At 40.2% G+C, this 16,470-nt stretch overlaps 1 protein-coding gene across 7 annotated transcripts in view; it reads right to left on the bottom strand.

Annotated features, from left to right (window-relative positions):
• spag9b (sperm associated antigen 9b) overlaps positions 1-16,470 on the bottom strand; it is a 46,520-nt gene that overhangs the window by 26,086 nt on the left and 3,964 nt on the right. For 4 of the 7 annotated variants that reach the window (XM_028029841.1, XM_028029839.1, XM_028029840.1 and 1 more), the window contains exons 2-4: positions 8,783-8,903; positions 6,095-6,165; positions 4,672-4,769 (exon numbers count right to left, since the gene is read on the bottom strand). In XM_028029841.1, coding sequence (XP_027885642.1) covers positions 4,672-4,769; positions 6,095-6,165; positions 8,783-8,903 — 290 coding nt within the window. Of the gene's footprint in view, positions 1-2,329; positions 2,832-4,671; positions 4,770-6,094; positions 6,166-8,782; positions 8,904-16,470 lie in introns of those variants that run through there. The other 3 variants (XM_028029845.1, XM_028029844.1, XM_028029846.1) reach the window with 2 other exon arrangements.

Below are 16,470 nucleotides of genomic sequence, written 5' to 3' on the forward strand. Positions count from 1 at the left end.
CTAATTTGCCTCTTTTAATGTGTTTCTAATATTGTATAAAAAAAACAAATGAAATATCTGTAAAAATCTGCCAAATTTTAGCCGATTAATCGTCAGAATAATCGATTCATCTGTAGTTAATCAATAACTAAAATGATCTCAGTTCTATTCCTTTTGCTCCGCCATGAAAGAGGATTGACCGACAGACTCGTCTGCATGTGCGTGGTTAACAGCAGCCAGCCCAACGTTGTCAACTTTGCGACTTTGTAAAGTCCGACAGATTAACAAGTGTGCCAAACGAGTAAAAATGAACGGGACCGCTCAGTGCGATTTATGGCGAGCAGTGAGAGCAGAGGATGGTGAACAGGACATGCTGTTGCGCTGATGCTGCAGAAAAGGTGACGGCAGCTAAAACACGGAGCTCTAGTAATCAACAAAGCCTCAGGTCACTCTCATAATGGCTCACTTAATCTGCTAAATTAAACGCGCATTAGAGAGTGCCTGTCTTCTCAGTATGGTGGAATCGAAGCTGCATAATATAATAATGAAATAAAAAACTCCTGTGGTGCAGTAAGGCCTCCCTTGAGGCTGATAATGGTGGGAAGAAAAATAACGCTGGGAATCACAGCCATGAAGATCATAGAAAAGCAGTTTACATTTGGGAGATGCTAATCTGACAACTCTAATCTCTGAAACTAAATCATATCAAGCTCTACAAGCATAGTGCCTCCTAAATTTGAAGCGGAAAGAAAAGGACACAATTCTGACCAATCATAAAATAGTTTGGCATATAGGTCGGGTGAAAAGTTCACAAAGGGGGTTGAGTCAAAAAGCGATGAACAACATGAGGCGGAGAACAAAATTACGTGGTTTTTGTCACCGAACTGCAACAATGACAGCCGACATTGGCAAATCGTCCTGGACCTTTAGAGCCCTTTAATGAGGGAAGCAGTCAAGGGGCCTGCTGTAACTCTGGAGGACCAACAGGTGAATCTGTAGTGAAAAAATCTGGCCGTAACAAAAGAGTGGTGAGACGCTGCCATAAAGAGATTCATTGGTAGTTTTGACACAAGTCGTCAAGGAAGGACAAGAAACAAGTGGGAGAACTAATTCTGGAAAAGCAAAACTGAACTCATGCATACAAAACTGTATGTGTTTGAAAATGATTATAGCACAAACCATGTCAATGGCAAAAGTTGACGATGCTTTTACGCAGCTGGGACAGAGAGGTTGATGGGAAGACGATGGGAGCCGAGAACAACAAACTACTGGAAGAAAAGCGGTAATGTCTGGTTCACATGGCAGGATTTAAAAAATACCGTCCAATTTTAAGAGCCTGAGCGACCACTCACTTGATGATTAAAATCTTAGGTATAAAAGGTTTGGTCGTACAGTGCATGGTGTCGAGCAACACGCCACACACAAACTGACTTCACTCACCAACATTCAGATGTCAGCTGGGAAATCCCGCTAAACCTCTCTAGACCAAGACCAAATCCGAGTTCAGAGTCAACAAATATGGCCGACTGGGAAGAAGCAATAGTGAGAGTTTGTGGACAGAGGAAAACAATACAAAAACGTTTACAACGTCCACTGGACTTTCAGTTGTTTTGGCTTCTGTATTTTAAATTCACCCTCCATGTTTCTGTCACCTCGTTTTCTAAACAAATCAACAGGCTGCGTTGTTGTCCTCAGAAAAACAACACTAACACTGCAATATCGAACCAAGACAATCCAACACGGTGAATATCTCTGATTTTAGATCCTACCGATCCCAATTTCCTTCCAAGAGGATCAGGTCACTCTACGCACACCACACCCGGCAGCAATATACCTCAAGACATTCAAGTTTGTGATACTACGATGAAAACGTTCAAGAAATCTGAAAACGTTTACGAGGCTTTCCAGTTTATAGAGGGAGGGAAACTCTACACACACAGTGGGTAGAGCAAAGGCTTCCATGGGGAACACACCACCAGGGAAGCAGTGATGACAAGCAGGAGCCTGAAACAATAAACACACTCCCATGTTGACTTCAAACAGTTCACACCAGAGCCACTGACGGTGACAAACACTGCCGCTGCCTTTTGAACTCATCACTGGGGCACATTTTACCTCAAAGAGATGTTCAGTAAAAGATCTCTTTGATATTGAGAAATAACTAGTGAAATTGGTACCCCGTCTCTCTTCACCTACTTTCACTACACCGTCTCACACCGTCTGCTGGTACCTCACCCACATGGCTGGAATGAAGCGACTGCATGGCTACCACGTCACTGTGACTACCAGGAGAGTGAGGAACATAAACAACAGCACGCCACTTTCACACGATGAGTTGCAGAGGTTGTACCTGCTTGGTCTGGGTAGGGAGGGCGACCAAGGCAGGGCAGGTAAGCCTCCGGTAGAGGCCGAGTAGTGAACCAGCAGCAGGACCGACAAAGAGACCAGTACAGCGGAGTTGATGACCACCGCTCCTCCGACAAAGCCGAAAACAAACAGCAGCATACACCCGGGGCTCATGGCCCCCACCCAGGACCCAAAGGTGGGAGGGGACGGTTGGAAAGCAAGGTGGCGAGGGGTCCCTGAAGCGCTCCGACGTTTCCCGGTGGAGCTACGTCTGCAGCAGCTCCAAGAGACGGCGCATCCTCCCCCCTCTGGCTGGGAGTCAATCCACAGCTTTGGATGCAGCAGCTCAAAGGCGAGGCAGTCAGAGTTGGAGCAGATCAACAATGTGTCAGCAGGATTCCTGATGGACTGGAGCAGCAGCAGCAGCGAATCATCCGCAGAGAGCCAGGCAAAGCTGGTACCAGCAGCGGCTTTCCTCCACTTTACTCTTCTGGCAGCTAGTTCCCTGCTTCACTCTTCCTATCATGTGCTGAGATGCAACGCGGCTACTGCGGTGCGGTCTAGAACGCTCTGACGTGCTCGCCCCCCTCCTCACCGTCATGGCACCCAGCACCCCTCCCTCTGGGTCTCTCTCTCTCTCTCCATTGCTCCCTCTGGTTGTAGGTTGCTGAGGCAGCTTGTTCCATATGTCTCTGCTCTGCCTGCAGCCGATTGGCTTCAGACCAGGGAGCCGGAAGGGGAAAGTTTGTGTCTGTGTGAGGCTGTTTGAAAGGGAACTACTTTTAAGCTTTTACGTTTTTAGCATCAACAAAAACTGCACGCTACATTGCAACTAAATGCTCAGGAAATAATTGAGTTTTGAAGAAGAAATCGTGCACACAGACATATCGTGAAAACGTTTTTGCAACAATTTTGATTTATTGTATCAATAAATTTTAATTAATGATGTTAAATAATTATTTTTAACTTTATTTTATGAAGTCTTAACTTCTATTTTTGGTAGTTTATAATTTGTGTGTATTTAAATGCTATTTTTAAAATTGTCTGTGCCTTTTAATTATTGCTTTCTATACTGAACACTAGTGAGCCGCCTGGGCAGGTCTCTTTCAAAAACAAACAAATTTAATCTCAAGGGACTTCTTGGTAAAATAATGTCTAAATAAATAAAAGCAAACATGAATTATTATTGACATTTTAATTTTGTATTATCTTCTCCACATTTTGTTCCACAAGAGTGTCAATAAATATTAGTAAATTTAAAAAAAATAATCTAATAAAAACGCAGCTACTGCGTGCAGATTAAGTAAGTGAGATTTACAAAGAAGCCATTTCCAAGGGGAATGTTTTTCAACAGCAGCGTTTGTGTCTGTGGAGCAATGAATGTTACCTAAAAAAAGAAGTAGTAAATACTTTCTCATCTATAACATATTTTATCATTTTCAAACTAATACCACAAAATATCAAGATACAATTCTAAGTTAATATCACTCACCCCTAATTCAGCCTTTGACCATTTGATTTATTACTATAGAAAATATTTAGCCCAACAACCGCACTGCTGTGCAGATTTACCCGGCGTCCTTGAGATCGCAGTACGTGAAATGGCTTCAGGTTTTGACGTGGACATGGCTTGTTAAACTGCACAGCAGGCCGTTCACAACATATTGGTGAATTAACAAATCTAGAGCCTCGGGTGGATAGAAATACATACGCAGCTCTGGAAAATAAAATAAAATAAAAATCAAGAGACCATTTAAAATGATCAGTTTCTCCGATTTTACTCTTTACAGGTATATGTTCGAGTAAATCGAACATTGTTCTTTTATTCTATGAAGGTAGAGGAAAAATATAGATGTCGATAGAGGTAAAGATAGTTTTATTCAATCTGAAACACACAGACCCACACAAAAATAATTATTACAGTCAGTACTCCAACTGCATTCAGTGAGATTCAAAGTAACGTCAATTTTAAAAATGTAATTATTTACTAAATAATGCTAAGTGGACACTTTTAATGCAACTTGTAATGCTTATTTGCATTAAAAGTGTCATTATTTACCAAAAGACACTTTATGACCACAGTCCTAATCATTCATGAAGACTCTTTCATGTTCATGACACGTCTTATGTCACGTTTATGACAGTTTCATGTCAGTCTTATGCACACCCCTTCAAATAAAGTCTTACCGAGGTGTTTCTATGAAGCTAGAAGAACCTTATGTGTCTTGATTGCAACCACAATCCATCCACGTGTTTCTTTTGAAGAGTCAACAGACGAGTTAAGTTCATGTAAAAAGAAAGTTAATTAACAGTATTAGTAGGAAAAACTGCGTGCTTCGGTCTAACCGTCTCTTAGCTGACGATCCTGTATCTGACGGCTCTGCTGGTGTGGTCGGGTGCTGGTGTTTGGCTCGCTCCAGGTGCTCCATGTAGCTGTGGATCATCTACAAAAAGCAAACGAGAGTTAGCCACGTTAAGACAATCCGGCAGAAACAGAGTGTCTTCAAAAAATATAAGAATAGGAATGCGTCAGCAAACGATCTCCTGCCACATGAAACGTTAAATCGTTCAGGCACAGCTTTGGCAAAAAAAAAAGAAAGAAGTGAATAATAAATGAGGCATGTGTGCTAGAAGTGTGCAGGTGACAGCTTTTATCTTTTTGGAACATTATTCAGATCGGCGGCAGGCGGCAGCTGAAACCTGAGAGCTGTGGAGACTCGGACGCCTGCTGGTTATAAATAATGGAGAACTGCCAGAGCGATCAAAGGCTCCGCGGCACCATCAGTCCTGTTCAGACCCTTCGTGTTTATTTCATCCTCACCTTCTCCACCTTCTCTGCAACACGTCTCAGACAACGACTTCATTACGATTGAAATATGTTTTACTTCTATACCGAGAATATCATTTTGAACCTCGAAGGATTACTTTTCAAAAGTGTTCATTCTCCTTGATTAGACAATGTACCTTAACGAGGATTTTATGCGAGGGAGTCAAAACTAAGTTGTGCGTAACAGACACAGAAGGACTTCAATAAGCTTTGATTTAGACCAGGGTTTTTACCCCACAGGGGGCGCCAGAGTTCCACAGGGAGGGTGCAACATGAGAGGAAACAAAAACAACAGAAAAAGTAACTGCAGACAATATCAACCAGATATCAATATCAACTAAGCCAGAGACAACATGGATGGGTTTTTAGTACCTAGAGCTACGGTGAGTGAGGAGACAAAGTCTGAGCCAACAAAATAATAATAAATAAAATAAAAAATAAAAATAAAATAAATACAATTTTAAAAAAGAAGGCTATATGATTATTTAAAGTTTGGATTTTGGTAGTCTGGATCTGGAAATGCTCTACTACCACAGTGTGTCGTCCGCCAAAGGGTGCTAGCTAACGAAACTTTGACAAAGCTTTTTGAAAAGTACAATGTTTAAAATCTATTAAAGTAGAAACAGAAGTGTGCAACAGCCATTTTAAGGACGAGTACATCATCAAGTGTAACTACAACAAAACGTTTACTGAAACAAGAGCAGGAGTAGTGGTTTGGGGGTGACGAGTCGGCACAGTTTTCCGTTTCCTTGATCTAGATCACTTCATTGTACCCTTGGCAGTATTAAAATTGCACTGTCGATCAAATCTTGATTATTAGATTAGTCAGGACTCGGGCTCTGTCGATTTAAATCGTTATTACTTTAAGTCAAAAGAAAAATGTTGGTAAAATGTACAAATTTCTTAAAAACAAAAGTTGACAATTTTTCCACGTTAGCTTACCTCAGTGTGTCTTTGATGAAGAGCATTGTACTCCCTCTTCTGTTCTGCTTCTCTCTCTTCAAATCTGCTTACTAAGAGAACAAGAAAAAAAAAAAGAAAATAAAAATAGTGATTATAGTAATTATAAACCAGATTTACTGTTGATATGAAAAATAAATATTTGTTATTATTTGTTCTCAGTGAGGCCCGTAGTTTTTACATGCAGGATTCAGTGCGACAATTGTGTGATTCGCTGTAATAGCAACGCGTTTCCAGCAGAGGGCAACAACGGACCACAAACGTCCTTGAACTTTATTATGAGAACATGAGCAGCATCTTTTCTGAATGGAGTAAGAGTTAACATGAATCATGTCCTTTCATCATCCTTCACAAGATTCAGATTTAATTGCATTTACATTTTACATCCGAGTTTGTATCATAGACTCTTCAGCTTCTTAATTTTCTTGTGAAAACCCTTCAACTGAGAACACCGGTGTCACATTTTCAATTTTAATTAGATTTTTATCTTAAAATTTCAAAATAACTCACAAAAGTATTTTTGATTGTTTTTTAATTATAAAAAGAAAAATTCACAATGTACAACAACAAAAAATAAGTAAAAACCTCATGAATAGTAGAAATAGATCAAAAACAGATGTTAGAAAACTGACTTACTTCTAGCCAGTGGAAAGCTTTCAGATTCCTCTGGTGATCTTGCTTATTTTAAGGGGAACAGTTATTATTATTCAGATGCAGTTTTACTGCGTTATGGCTAATTCGCAGCGTCTTGAGCAGAGCGGAGTTCAGGTTGAACAAAGCAGATGTTTGGCTCTGAAAGCATCAGCTGGAGCTACAGAAACTGAAATTCTGCGTGGTTTTGAGGAAGTGGGTGGAAAATAGCAGCGTTGAGGAAAAAAACAAAACAAACTTTTAACCTAAATATAAAGGTGTGTATAAAAACAAGAAAAGGTGACCCCAGGAAAGCCCCCACATGCAAAGCAGGCGAGACAGCTGACACATTACAGCGAACTCGAAAGTGGTGTTTAGTTTAGCTGATTTTTGTTTGGGGGAAAAAGCAACAAAAAAAAAAAACACCCTTTGTTTTTTTTGATTAAGTTAAAATGTTCCACCAGGGGCACTATTATATATTTTCCAGACACATAGTTCAATTTTATAGCACAATCAAAAGTTGCTTTCAGTTGTTATAGAAAGGCTGCATACCAAAAAAAATGACTTGGAAAGAAATTTGACGCCTTGAAATTGGGCCTCTGTCACTTTAAGAAGCTTCTGCTCTTTCCGACGCTCCGCCTTCAGAACGTCATCACAACAACGTTTCTCCATTAACTCTTCAATAGCATTTTTACCAGCGCTGCACTGACAAGTAGCTCGCATAATGAACTCAGCTGATGCGCGGTTCCATCGGTTGTTTGCCAACTGCTAGTCCTCTCCTTGTTTTTTTCCAGATTTATCCAGTTCAGATTTGATTAGTCAAAATATTTTAGATTTTGAACTAGAAATGACTGACTGACAGATTCATTGAAACCAGATTTATTTATTTTTTAGCACCTAGTACCCCATAAAGCTGTCCAACAAACAATTTCAGAGCAGTGGAGTTGAAAACGACAAGCAGCATTTCTACTACTTAGTCAACTCTGTCAATATACAAGCAAAAACTCACCAACTACTTCCTTTTGCACCTCAAATTAAGACTTTTAGCAATAGTTCACAGTTTAGTCAGTCATACGCTGACAAAAACCCTCCATCCCTTTCAACCCTGGTATTTTTCCATGATTAAAGCAAAGACTCAACATCTCCAGCTGAATGATTAATAGTCGGTGTTAAAGAAGACAGCAGACTGTGGAAGCAGTGGCTCAAGCCTTTTCAAGGAGTATCCTGAGGTAAACAAGTAGGTGTCAGGCGATGAATCAGAGGCAAAACAGTCGAACTTAATCTGTTTGTCACGCTTTGCGTCAATCTGCATTTAGGCTGGACACTGTTCAGCAACACAGACAGAGCAGCTCAGAGTAGTCAAAATGAATCCATGTTAGGTAGAGAAGCGGTGTATTTATCTGCTCAGAACATGCAAACATTAACTAGAGATTTAAATAGATCTTATTGAAAAATAAAGGAAGTATCACATCAGAAGAAATGAGAAGCTAAATTTCCCCTTTAGCAAAACACTGCCAGCCAAATGCGGTCAAGCAAACGTCGTCAGCGGTGCGGTCATGCATCATGAGGGTCGTTTTTGTTTTTTTCATGGTGTTTTTGGTGAAAACACCATGACTACATTATGCTTTATCTTCAACTTATACCATTTTCTGCTTCAGAAACAGTACACAAATAGCCACTGATAAACACTGCTTGTATAAGAATCGGTCATATGACAGCAGCCATTATCTAAGGAGTCAAGCTGTCATCAGGAAGTAAAAGGAGTCAGAAACCAGTTGTTTCCGAGCAGTGATGGCACCTTGATGAACGTTTCAGGTCGTCTGGCAACAGCGCTCTGGGATAGACGCTGCTTTGAGTCAAAGCTACCAGGGCCGCATCTAAAACCTGCAGGATGCTAGATGTCAAGGACTAGCATTGGAAACCCCTGCTTTACTAGAACTAGAGACCAGATAGTTTGTATTTTCACAGTTAAGCTTACCTCCACTTGATTGCTGTGGACTGGGAACGTGCCTAAACCAGTTAGAGAAGCAGTGGACTTACTCTGATCTGCATAGTTCTTTGTCTTTAGCTCTAGCTGCCGCACGTGGGACTCCGAAGTTACCAGTCGAGACTGGAGGTCCTTTTTCTCTCCGTCTTGGGAGTCTTCTAAGGCAATGTATCTCTGCAGGAGAAAAACAACACAGCAGAGGCAGACATTTAGCATTTAACGCACAGCGAGGTACTGACAGGAGTAATGTGACCCTCTGACCTTCCACTGGCAGACTGAGTGATTAGCTGAAGAGGGCATGAAGAGGCACAACTGTCACACAAAGTTGGGAGCTTTCAGTATCTCTTTGACGGTCTGGTGTAAGCTAAGCTTTGAGGGATATTGAAGGTACCTTCATCTTTTGAAGATGCATCGAAGTACGTGTATCATTTGTGTTTAGCGGGGCTGTCGCGATATTCGGAGTGTTTTCACACCTGATAGTCCCGTAGGCTCTGTTCGATTGGGGCCGGTTCTCTTTCAAATTGTGTTGTGTCAAACAACTCAAACTCTGGCGCTGAACCAAGAACTACTAACGGAAACAACACAGAAACCTCTGAAGAAGACACTGAGCACAACTTCCTAACTTCCTTCTTCACAAAATATAGACAAAAATGGAGTAGCGTGAAATTTTAGCGGCTGCAGGATTTTTCTGAGACATTAAGTGGACCAGAGTTTGCTATTTTGGTCTACATAAGAGTTTTGATTGCGCGTTCACACTTCCCCAAACGAACTGAACTTTCTAGACAAACAGAGTTAATCCAAAGCGGATTTAGCAGGGCTGGTGTGAATGCACCCTTAATTCTAATTTGAAGCAAATTCTAAAAAATATATATATATATATTTGATTCCATTTTTGTTACAGCGGGAATTTTTTTTTTTTTAAAAGGCACACAATTCTTTCCAATAACCAAAATATATAATTACACAGTATAACAATATATTTATTGTGGTAATAAGGTGAAAAGCAATAAGGAGGAAGCTCGGCACCCATTCCAAAAAAGAAAAACCAACTTAATTTAGAAATGTTGCTTTCTTGTACAGCCATAATAGCATTTTGAAGAGGTCACAACCTTTAGAGAAAGACGCTCCTTGGATTCAGTTGAGTGGTTAATAGGGAAAAAAATGTTGTTTTTTTTACATGGATCTCGTCCAAGCTAAATGTTTTTGAGGTGGAAGAAGAACGTGCTCCGTCCAAATGCCTTCTGCGGTAATCCTGTTAAACGACTGTGTTTCACGCTTCAAGTTAGATTCAAATTTCAGAATTGTGAAATCATTTTTAATGTGTTGCGACACATAAAACTCAGTTTTCCTTTTACTGTGACTGGTTTAGGTCAACTTCTTTTTTTGATGACAGCGTTACAAAGCGATTGGTTTTAGGTTCGCAAATCAACAATGTCGAGAACTTTTGGAACTTTTCTGTTCGCAGGAGAACTTACTGACAGAATGTCGGTTTTCATCATTGTTGTTTTTGTGGCCATTTAGTTATCGGTTGTTGTTTTTTTTGACAGAAGTGCTGAGCAAAAAGGAGATGAAATGACATTTTTAACTGGTGTTGTACGGGTTAAATCTGACTTTTGTTTGGCGAGTTTGCATTGATGGATCATCTGGTAAGCCGAGTCAGGTGTCTGTAGCTTCGCCTGTAAACGGAGTCTTGTGATGCGGGTGGTCTCTGCGGACAAGAAGCCCTGCAGTCTGTGCGCCGAGTCAGCAGTTATCACCTGGGCATCAGATAACAAAGCAGATCCTTCTTTATGTGCCCAACACACACACACACACACACACACGGAGGTTTCACATGGACGTGTTTTGTGAATTGTTTTATTTTAGGAAATGTCTAGAAAGCATGACTCTGGCCAAGGGCACAAACTATTTTCTGTGGAGTGACTTAGAGTTTGAAGTCTTGAAAAGTTCGACTTTAGGCCTAAAAGAGTTTTTGAAGGGACAGTTACGGTGTAAACTTCAGACATGAGGCATTATGCAAAAGTATTCACACTTGCCAAATCAAAATTTGTCACTTTGTAACGACTGACGTCAATGTAGTTCCATCGACACTCAAATTCAGCCAGACTGCATGGAGAGCATCTGTAACAGCGGCTTCTTAATTGGATTTAGCTGTGGACTTTGGTTAGACCATTCTAGTAAATATGTATAGATTTCATTTAGGGGCATCGGAGTGAAAGGGGCTGGAAATAAATGCATGCCACGCTTTTATCAGTAAAACATTTTCTTCACAATTAGGTGCTACTTCACATTGCCTTGTCACATAAAATACCAATAATATACACTAAAAACAATTCTATATTTTTAACATTACATGACCACTTAAATCTACTAAGAGCATTATAATAAAATTTTAAAAATTACTAATCATAAGAAGAGTTTTTGATGGTTAAAGTTCTAACTAGGGTTTGGCGATGAATCGATTTTATCGATTAATTGTGGAAAAATCAAGATTTCACTTTTTTTACCCCCAAAGTTCAAAGTGATGTTAGCCTACCCAAGAACGACCATCTCTTTCTGACAAAAGCGTTTTACAGCTGTTTATTCTGACTTTGACAAACCACAGAAGGAATGATTGAAATAAAACCAGATTTTAAGATATTTTATGTCATTTGTATTTTTTAAGGAAAAAGTAGGGGGGGGAGGGGGATAATTCAAACTGGAAATTGAATATTGGATTAAAAATAAGAAAATAAAATCATATTTCTTTAAGCCACATCATCCAGCCTTAGCTTGAACAAACCCCAATGACTTGACGAGGAAAATATAAATGCAACAGTGACACCATAAGCATTAAATATGGTTTATTATTGCCACACTCCGAGCATCGGCACATTCATCAGGCCAGCTCTGACTTGCTGCTCTCTGACCACGCTGCTCCTCATATGACCCAAGAAAACGGCTGGTGTGTGTGTATCTGTGTGTATACGTGACTGCGCTCCAGAGAATAAGTGTTCCAGCATTTTAGCATCCTCTCTTCCCCCCCAACACTGCATGTATAATGCTCTCTTTGTCCCCCAGCGCCACCACACACTCACAAACACACACGCACACACACACGCCCTTCCAGAACAAGTGTGTGCACTCCCGCACAGACAGGGCTCCACTGTATCGGCACTCAATTGACAGAGAGTGAAATCAGCTTCTTTCAGTGAGTTTGGCTGCAGATTGCTGCTGGGACATTCGCGGTAGCTTGGAGTGGGAGGTCTCTGACATCTGAACCAATAAACTGACAACACTGCACGCCTCTTTACTAGTTTCACTGTTGCAGGATGCAGAAGTGAGACATGGAAAAAAAAAAGAGGTGAACACCACCTGGTCTAAAGGAAAGATGCTAGAAAGTGATCCAGCATTCTGAGGGAAAACATGTAGCAGGGTGTCTTCGTGGAATTGATGGTGGCGCACCATCACAGAAGAATAAAAGCCACACAAGGTTTCCCCCAGAAAACTGGCTAAGCCCGGTGGGTGGGGCGCTAGAGGTGCCATTTGTCCAGCGGCCCGTCGCGTTTTTGAGTTAAAAAATGTTTAAAGGTGACAGGAAATTTGAAGATATCACTCCATAATTATGTGTTACTGAAAGATTAGAAGATTAATACCTGAACACCAACTATAAAGTCTTAAAAAATGACAAACACTTTAAAAAGACTTTAATAAATAAGCAATGCTAAGCCTGGTGGGGGCAGAAGTAAAGCCTGGTGGCCCGCCAGGCTTATAACACACAGGGGGAAACCCAGCCACCACATCTTTAGATGAGTTACAGAAGGCAAAGAAGCTACTGCTTCAACCAGATCGCATCAGACAAAAACATAACTTCATTTTTGTTTTCTAGAGCCTCTGAATCTTGTCTGGTCAACGTGAGAGAGTACATATTAACTCGACTTATATGAAAAATAACACAGTTTTTAATCCAACATTAGTAAAATTGGGCGATTTTAGACTTCTCCATCAGCTGTATGCTGCAGAACTTATCCAGCTTTGATAAGAACCTATTGTGCAAATTAAAGCTGCGGCACCAAGCGGCGTTGGGGTGACCGGTTAGTCGGTCACATCCAATATCCATTTATCCACGGTCATGTTCTAGTTTCGACTAGAACATAACCTTATTGCTTTAAAAACAAACATCGGAAACTGTTGTGATAATCCAATAATTTTCTAAAAAGGACTACAAGATGAGATTGCTTGTGGTTCTCAAACTAGAGAATTACATTATATTCAATTGATATTTACTGGCTGCCTAAATTAAAGCGACGAGCCCGGGTGGAACTGATAGCATGCAGGATTTCTGAGCTTCAATGTTGCTGTTTTTTACATATTCATAGAAAGAAGAGAGCATGGACAGATGCATTAGTGGGTGTCAATATAATTGACACTATATACAATATTAGGGTCAAACGAGTGACTCTATAGAGTCAAATAATCACAAAATAACTCGTTAACGTTTCGTTCATTCTACGTTAAACGTTTGCTGTTAAACATTAAACTGCATATAAGCAATTGTCAGTGATATTACAGGTCAAATCATGCAGTGTGGTAAATCTGTATGTCCAACCTTTACTACATGCTAAGATGCTGTTTCAGTTCAGGTCGTCGCAGCAGAGATTTTGGCTAATCTGTTTCGATAAAGTCTAACTGAAATTTCTGCCAAATAGCGACAGAAACTAACAGCCAGGGTAAAGTTGAGTGCTACACCAAGATAAATATTTTTAATTTGGTTCAATCCGCCCTTCATAAAAAGATACAGTGCATAAAAACCTCAGTTACTGCGACGTTGTGCTCGTCTCAGGCCCCTAACCACATTAATCCGCCTGTCTAAAGTTTAAGCAGCCTGCGATGAACGGTTATCAATCAGATGACATTACACAGAGAAGAATGTCGTCTTTTGCGAGCCGGCAAAAGGCCTCAGGGAAGTTCTGTTTTTCCTTAAGAATTTCCTGCCGAGCCTTTTCCTCTCCTCCACTGAAGCAAAATCGGTCAGGAGACGCAGTCCTCTGGCAGGGAGCAGCGAGCAGCAGCAGCTTTTAGCCGATAAACTGTTTGGTCAGTAGGATTAATCGGCTTCTTTAGCAGGGACGAAAAACGCTGGTCCGAGTTGCCAAGGGGATCAATTAGTAAAACCCTTGAAGTCGTTACTGAGTTTAAAGCTAGTTTTACGTACATCCTGATTCTGGGATGCTGAATGCAAAAAGCATGAAACGTGTTTCTATGTTTTATTTGTTAAGGTAACTAAAATCATGCCTCATGAAGACATCCTCAAACTGCTGGCAACACTATACGTCGTCCTTGTGTCAAGGTATTAAACATTTTTGTGCACTATTTAGGTTGTAACCTCTCAGGCTGCAGCCTGTGTGCAGAGATGATCAGAGGCTTAACAAAGCAGAAGTTTAGCGAGCGCTCCATTTCTGTCGGCAGCGCTGAAAGTGAAGCTCATGAGGAAGTACTATGAAATGGGAACTTCTTCCCTGATATACAGTCATAATAGCGTAATCGGCTAAAAATAAATACATTTTTTTTAAAAACTACATGTGGGTTTTATGTGGGCGGTAGCTTGGGATGATTTCATTTTAAAAACATTAACTACACAAAAGTATTTTCAGTCCCATTAGAAATAAAGTTGGTAAGATGACCAGCGGCCCTGCCCTCTTAATTTTCTTATAATCCCATATTTAATAATGAGTCACTGTAATGCCAGGTCTACCCTTAGTTCAATATGGAGAAGAACAATTAGTGCTGTAGATCTGATCTTTGCTAACTTTCATATTCTAACATTTTATGCTGGTGAATTAAAGTAAAAGATGAAGTTCCCGGTTGTCTCCAACTCATCTTCTGCATTCAGATCGTCCAGAATTTGAGATTTTATGTCTCAACATGATATGTGGTATGTTACAGGGGAGCTGAGAAATTGACCGCTGTCCGGAATCAGACAATTTTCAGCCTGACCAGTCCTGAGCGGTCGCAGGCCAGTCAGAAACTCAAAAATCCTATCCTTTTCCAGTCCGCGAACACACCACACGCTAATGCTAACAGTTTGTACAAGACACAATCTTCAGGATGGATGTTGTTACTGAAAGAAACAGACTCAAAGCTTCAGCACAAAGGGTGGACGAGGTTACTCCAAAGTATTTGCATGCAATTGGATGGGAAGAGTGTAGAAGAAAGCCATCTGATTGAGTTCAAACACAATGAAGTCCAGTTTCCAGGATCAAGATGTGTCACGGTTTGCAACATCTGTGGTTTGAAAACAAAAAAACAACAAAAAAATCAACTTTCCATCGTAGTTTCTACAGAGTGAATTCTTCATAATGTGATGCCCCAGACAGTGCTGGGTTTTTCCCCGACTGTAAATATCGAAGGGTTGTGCTCCACCTGCTCCACCTGTCACTCTGTTCAGTCGGCTGGTTGAAGGGGTCACATTCTGTTAATACTTTCATTCCAATGGAACGAATGAAAAGCTGAAATATTGTCAATTGACGCAGATGTTTGTCCACAAATCCAAAATAAACACATTACAGTTGCAACGATTAAAATATTCCATCTTTTGGCAACTTTAGAAATTATTCTTTCGTTTCAAAAACAAATAAATAATGCGGTCCAATTTTAAAAAGTTGACTTAAATACTGCAATATTGTGGATATTTTTGCTCAAGGTTACGAGATAATCGGACTATCACATTAATAGTGATGAATCAATATTTTAAATCATCAATTTAGTAATCAATTAATTGTTCAGCTAACAAAAGACATTTTCTGGAAGAACAACATATTTTGAGCAGCAACTATGCCAAAATTGAACCAAAAACAATATTTACATCGTGAACTTAAGATAAAAATGTTAAAGCTTTTGTCTGTAAAAAGTTTCTAGAATCCCTCAAGTGGCTTAGTGTTAGCGTCACCTGGTTAGCATACAGGAAAGGAATGCATTTTAGGCAATAAATTTGTGTTTTATTATTATTTTAAAAAGGGAATTGAAATATTTTCATTTTTAATGTATTTCTAATATTGTATCAAATAAGTCTGAGTGATTAAATGAACAATCTAAAGAATGTGACCTTTTTTTTTTATTATTCAAATAGTCGATTAATCGTCAGGAAAATCGATTACTAAAATAATCGTTGGCTGCAGCTCAAAAACTTTGGAAAGATCCCCGCTTGATGCTGCAGATGTCTTGCAACCCGATCTCTCCGACAACTATATCACCCTGTATCGTCATTACAAAGTCACTGTGTGGACAACATGGAGGAGCAGCTGAGCATCTGTCAATTAGTAATCTGATGTCGGTGAAACCCTTAAACCTGCTGAGCCGCGGCCAAGAGGTAGTCAGGCGGTCCAAACGAGTTCAGGCAGAAATGAACTGCTCGTGCGTTTCAGATTTTAAAACTCTGTGAGTCTGTTGCCAAGGGAATTTGCGGCGAATCCCTTTTACAGTTTACCAAATTAAAGCTGGGGCGATTTTTATAGAGCTGGAACCATGCGACCTGTAGTTCCTTGTGGTAAAGAACAGAGCTCAAGTCTGAGAGTGTGTCTCCGTGCAGCCATAAAGAGTCTCTGTATCCAATATAATCATAACTTTGCTAATTGGGTCCAATTTCTTGGTGGTTTCTCCCATTAACTCTAAGATAAAAACACCATCTATGAAAAAGGCAGGAGAACAAACTGAAACTTTCGATTCGTTTACATCACCAAAGAAGTTAAATGGAACACCCCAA

Source organism: Xiphophorus couchianus, chromosome 10, assembly GCF_001444195.1.
Source record: "Xiphophorus couchianus chromosome 10, X_couchianus-1.0, whole genome shotgun sequence".
NCBI classification, from domain to species: Eukaryota; Metazoa; Chordata; class Actinopteri; order Cyprinodontiformes; family Poeciliidae; genus Xiphophorus; species Xiphophorus couchianus.